Source organism: Solea senegalensis, linkage group LG6 (genome assembly GCF_019176455.1).
Source record: "Solea senegalensis isolate Sse05_10M linkage group LG6, IFAPA_SoseM_1, whole genome shotgun sequence".
NCBI lineage: Eukaryota > Metazoa > Chordata > Actinopteri > Pleuronectiformes > Soleidae > Solea > Solea senegalensis.
In genome coordinates this window covers 1,036,182-1,042,498 of record NC_058026.1, presented here as the reverse complement: position 1 = coordinate 1,042,498, position 6,317 = coordinate 1,036,182, and the positions used below count along the sequence as shown (strand labels likewise).

Sequence of the window (6,317 nt, the reverse complement as noted above, 5' to 3'; positions counted from 1 at the left end):
TCATTGTTAAACCTATGATCATTTATTGAACAATATCAATGAGAAACAGAAAAGAGTACAGGCGTTGTTTACTTTTATTATACAAAACATCTGTATTGGTGACGTGTGGCGACAAACTGAAGCTCTAGTCCATCCTGGCCTTCAGGGTCCGCGTGGTGATCTTGTCTTTCTCACTGACAGAAGAGGAAAAGGCTGTTAGTTGCTGTAATAAACCTGTAAACCTGTATTTCGACCTTTAGGGAACTCCGGTGCTTGTTACGGCTGCACTTACACGACATGTACGACAACTCCCATGCCAGACACGGCATCTCTGTCGACAGCGTTGAGCATTGCCTGGGAGATGGTCTCAAACAGGTCCTCTGGTTCCTGCAGGATCAAACACACTTGTTTAAGGATTGGCTTTTAACCCTCTCGTGACCATCAGGATAATCAGGCTGCCTGGATTTTGATTTTTTTTGCAGTGTTGTTTGTAGTGCTGGCAAGTTATTCAACCATTGAGGAATTACGATATTGAAAAGCTGACGTCACAAAGGCGTGACACGCTGGTGAATCTTGTCTGTGATTGGACAGTTGTTCCACGGAAGTTCTTTTGGGCTACCGTAATGAAACGGTCTCAGAGTTATGGTAATGAGAAGTATGCATGCCAAATCCTGTTGGCGACGACGGGACAGTAACAGAAGTGTTAAAGCTTCACCAGATCATTGGCTCCTACTTTACTTTTAAACATTATTTAGGTAAACGTCACTCAAGCAAAATTGCATTTGTACACAGATAACAATCGTCTGTACACCTGCTCCTCCTGTTTATTTTTACACCTGATTAAACAGGCGTCCTTCTATACTTGGGGAAAATATGGATTCTTGAAAAGTTTAAATGACACATTTCTAATCTAGTTCAGAGAATCGAAATGAAGACTGGCTTTTATTTTAGAAATAAATCATGTTTCACTTTCTCTGCAGGGGAAAAAAATGGTGTTATGGTGATACGCCGTACAGGCATGCAGCCTCCTCCACTCTAAGGAGCCTAGATTCTCTGCGTTTAATTTCAAATGCAAAACCTCTGTCACCACTGCATTCTCTATGATTTAGTTGGCTGGATGTCATCAACCATCTGTAGACCACAACACTGGTATATGTTCTCCATCATCTATAAAGCTCTGCTGGGTAAAGTGTTAGAATCCCTCAGCACCTTTGTCTCTGTCAGCTCTAGTGCTCACCATCTGTGCGCCACCAAGTAGTTGCTCTTGAATGTTCCCATGGATTTGACCGACTTTGGCAAAAGTGTTTGGTCATTGTCATGGAATAATCTCCAAAAACTCAAAACATTCATATCCATTAATGACTAAGAGATTTTAAGAATGCAGTGAAGATGAAATGTTATTGTTTTTCTTCAGCATCTTTCTTTTACTGTTCATTTGTGTGTTATGTACATGTTCTATATAGTTTGGATTCTGTATGACTGCTGCCTTGGCCAGGTCTCCCTTGGAAAAAAGATTTCTAATACCCAATGGGACTTCCAGGTTAAATAAAGGTAAATAAAATAAATGTGGAAATGTACATACGTCAGGCTTTACAAAATAAAGGCAACACAGTTGTATTGCATGCGCAGCATTAAATACTTGTTCATCTGTGTTTATGACTGACATACTGCGGGCCGGACAGGGATGCCGTATGTGGCCCGCGGGCCGTAAGATGCCCATGTCTGATTTAGTGACTCCAACATGCATATTTATATACATTCCATTTGCGCAAGCTGATCTCACTGAATTTGATGTGGGAAAAATCAGGGAAATGCTTGATAACAGATACACTGATGGTGAAGACTTACCATATCTGGCTCCCACAAAGATTCACACATGCCGTACATCTGCTCTGAACACGTGCCGCTCACTACAAAGTCTTCAGTCACCATGGGGCAGCCAATCAAATCCAGGGAGCATATGAACGGCTCAAAGGTTTTGGGATCTAGTCCAGCAATTACAGGCTCAATGTAGTATGGTCCAAACCTGGCGAGTGAATCACACGTCAAACACATTTGTCTTCTTCTTTCCTTCTGAAGACAAGAGGACATAGATGTAGACAGGGTTCAGGTCTCTTACCTCCTTTCATACAGCAGGTTGGACACCATGCTCATGAAGGTCTTGGGCTTGATCTGACGACCTTCCTTCAGTTCATACAGGTTCAATCACACACACACACACACACACACACAATAACAATCGGTGTTAAAACACTTTGTATATTACTACAATTATCAATTAATCAAAAAGTCCAGTATGTAAGAGTTATGGTGAAACTGCATGTTGTAAGATTTCCCAGGCACGTCAGAACTACGGTGGCCTTCACATACCAGAAAGGTTGTTTCTTTATGTAATAAGCTTGTGCATCATAACGAGAAATGCACCTGTGTTTGGTTTGTCTTTTCATGGCTGCCGTAGAAGCAGAAGAATTAATCTTCAACTATTCTGATAATAGATTAATTGGTTTTGATTACAAATAATCAAAACAAGCGTTCTGATTTTTCAGCTTCTTACATGTGAATATTTTTTAGTTCATTAGTTACTTTGCTTATTAAAACAAAACAAACCATTCTTAAAAAAATAATTACGACGTTTAGGAAATTAGGAATTTCAACATTTTCTGGACCAAACAACTAATCACTTAATTGAGGAAATATTCAAAAGATGAACGGATTATGAAATAAAGGTTAGTAGCAACCCAAAAACAAGTTATTTTAGAAAATAAAATACCTGTTTTGTCTTTGCGCAAGAACAATGAAATTTGCTGTGCAGCTCCTTTGAAATGTTGCTTTAACATTAGAGAAAATATAAATGACATTACAAAAGTAAATATTAAACTATATAAAAAAAATTGACTGGAATGAGTTTCTCGCTACCAAAACAAGTGAATAATTGTATGTGCATAAGAAATCAAAGACATTTTACTATGGCCCAGGATTATTGCCCAATGACAAAATACATGGCAAGGAATAAGTGTGCTTGAAACTGCATAATCACACAAGTACGCTAATTAGACAGAGTTGCGGCACATTGAAACATGACATGATTTACTGGGCGGTTGTATAAGTGATGGGCAACAAAGTCTGTGAACAAACCCTCTTAAATGTGACGCACTGGATCTTTAAATCCAACACCACCACCTTCTGTTGCATCCTGGGATAAGCATTGTCCATAAAAAGTTGTCAGTCATTTCACTCACACTGTCTGGACATCAGTGGCCAGTCCAGCCAGCCCAATGTATAGCCTGTCTCCCATGGGAAAGATCTTCTGGAAGTCTGTGGTGACCATCTGTGCCTGGATGCCAAATCTGCGGTCCGCTGCTATTGCCACACAGTTCTTCCCCCGCATGGCCATGACGGCCCCACCGTTATAGGACATAATAGACTGCATGAAGGAGCGATACAGAGGTGTCATATTGACGGATCTTGGTGTTTGCAGATATTCGACCATATATTTTAAAGCCAAATCATGCATCCCTAATATTGGATATAAGTCGAAAATTGTGAAGTCATATTTTATCAGCCAAACAATCAGTAGAAGTTGTTGATACTGCAAAGTGTAACATGTAAGCTATATGTAAGCTGAAGTGAAACAATATTGTGTATGACACATGTTTATTATGTCAAACATTAGTGCTGACACAAATGAAGGATTGTTATTTGAATTTAACTGAATTCAAACAAGTACGTGCAGAGTTTCATTATTTAAATGAAGTCAAACTGGAAGATAATACCAGTAAACGTATTATTTATAACAGGGCATCAATTGTGGGCATTACTCTTAAATGAAAAAAATAAAAATGTCTTTGGAAGATTTGTAAATATCATGATATTGCTATGAAGCAGCGACGTCACTGCGTTTGCTGCCGTATTATATTATATTTAAATTAGTCGTCATCCAGTCAAATTAAACGTTAACCGAGTTACATACACTTCTAACCAAACACTGTTCAAAAGTCTAACTTCATTTATAACATCACAAGGCAATTCATCCAGATGAGATGCAAAGAACAACGTTAGCTCGTGTGCTGTAAGCTAATGAATTAGCTTTCAAAGCAATGTCGGTTACTGTTAAAATAAACACTTCTTCGTTTTTTAATCTTGAATTTATTAAAATACGGTTATTTAAATAAATCGTACCGGCGTGTAACATATTTAGTTAAATCAAGTTCAACCTCATTAAATGAAATACCTATGAGCTAACAACATTAGCTTAGACAAGCTATCATACCTGCGAGCATGAACAGCTAATTGAAAAGCACAACAAGCCGTGATTAAGTCATCTTTAATATATAGTTCTTACCATCGTGAATGTGTTGTGGTGTTTTATTCGCTGCTCGAAGTTGTTTTATCTTGGTTTTCTTTAGCTGCAGTTGAGGGACTTTCTTCTTCCCACAGTGACTACACGATTTAGAACCACGGAAACCACACTAGCATGAATGTGTCTACGTCAGCACGTACACACACGCTGATTGGCTGGATGAAGGCTGCGCGAGGCGCAGCGCCGCTCTCATTGGACGGAAATGGCGGAACCACGTATACCGTACATCGCCGTGCATAGTTTGGTTGAAGTGTGTTCAAAACGAAATGAAAACGCGGAGGTTTTTTTTCCCCCTGAAAAACGTTGTTTCACTGCTCACGTCTGTCTGAGAGCGACTCTCATCAGGTTAGTTATGTGAGAAAATGTTCGTCTTTAAAAGTTGTTTTATGTAATTATAATGAATAACTCATTGTGCACGAACCCTAATGATATGTCAAAAGTTCGAATGAAGTTCTGACAAAGTGTCAAACATTTAGCTAACATGACCACGGGCAAATATTTTCTGCCAATAAATTGATCATGTTATCAATGTGATTGACCAATAATGCCTGTTTATTTTCCCAATTTAATTCAAAATACTTTTGTTTCAGTATTACATATCTATCTATATATCTATCTAACTATATACATACATACATAAATATCTTCCTGGCTAAATAAATGATAAATGAATTATGGCTGAAGTCACATTTCCTGTTTTCACCAGCCTTGTACCTTCTGGAATAAACCCTTACTTGGGTTTTGGGGTCTTTGAGCATATTTTAACATCACCTTGCAGTTGACTATTGTACCTCTGATGGAGGGACTTAAACCAGCTGATAAATGGCAGAAAGCGTCACTCTCCTGTATACATAGTATATTTACATACACGGTTAAATATGTTTCTTAGTAAAACACCACTTCTGAAGATTTTTAATAACATGTGAAATAAAGTGATTGCATCCCCTGGGTAAAATGCATTTAAGGTGAGATCCACACAAATAACAGGTCTGCAACAAAAGATTTTTTTTTCATTCATTAATTGAATTGAATTGAATGACTTTATTCCTCCCCCAGGGGGGAAACACACATTCACAACAGCCCAGTTAAGAAAAATGAGAATAGAATAAAAATAAAAATAAAAATACAATACAATACAATAGTAAGAAAAATTACCAAAAAATAAAAAGTAAAAAAGATAAATAATATAGGAAAGTGAGTGGACATTTACCAGGAGTTAAATATCCGAACAGCAGTGGGGATGAAGGACTTTCGGTAGCGCTCTGTCCTACACTGAGGGTGCCGGAGCCTGCCGCTGAGTGAGCTGCCAAACCCCTCCACAGTCAGGTGCTGTGGGTGGAGTGTGTTCTCCATGATGGAGGACAGTCTGAATAACGTCCTCCTCTGTCCCACCTCCTCCACCGATTCCAGTGAGCAGCCCAGGACAGAGCCGGCCCTCCTGACCAGCCTGTTCAGTTTCTTCCTGTCCCGGTCCGTGCTGCCCGCTCCCCAGCAAACCACAGCATAGTGGATGGCAGAGGCCACCACAGAGTCAAAGAAAGTGCGGAGTAGAGGTCTGCACACTCCGAAGGACCTCAGTCTCCTCAGGAGGTGGAGGCGACTTTGACCCTTTTTGTAGAGGGCGTCGATGTGAGTGGTCCAGTTTAGTTTGTTATTGAGGTGAACACCCAGGTACTTAAAATTATCCACCAGCTCGATGTCCGAGCCCTGGATGCTCACCGGTGGGTGTGGTGGGGTCCTTCTCCGGAAGTCGATCACCATCTCCCTCGTCTTTCCGGTGTTCAAGCACAAGAAGTTGCTCTCACACCAGTCCACGAAGTTTTTGATGACCGACCTGTACTCCAGTTCGTCCCCCTCAGACACGCAGCCAACAATGGCTGAGTCATCGGAGAACTTCTGGAGGTGACAGCTGCTGGAGTTGTAGGTGTAGTCTGAGGTGTAGAGGGAGAAGAGGAACGGTGAGAGCACTGTCCCCTGA

General features: G+C 40.2%; 1 protein-coding gene across 1 annotated transcript; it reads right to left on the bottom strand.

Moving 5' to 3' along the window:
- psmb3 (proteasome 20S subunit beta 3) lies at positions 1-4,463 on the bottom strand. Its single transcript, XM_044027850.1, is given in 7 exon segments — positions 1-173; positions 272-366; positions 1,828-2,005; positions 2,099-2,186; positions 2,624-2,639; positions 3,215-3,403; positions 4,322-4,463. Coding segments are annotated over 7 exon segments (618 nt in total). The 5' UTR covers positions 4,325-4,463; the 3' UTR covers positions 1-124.
- Between the last annotated feature and the right edge of the window lie 1,854 nt (positions 4,464-6,317).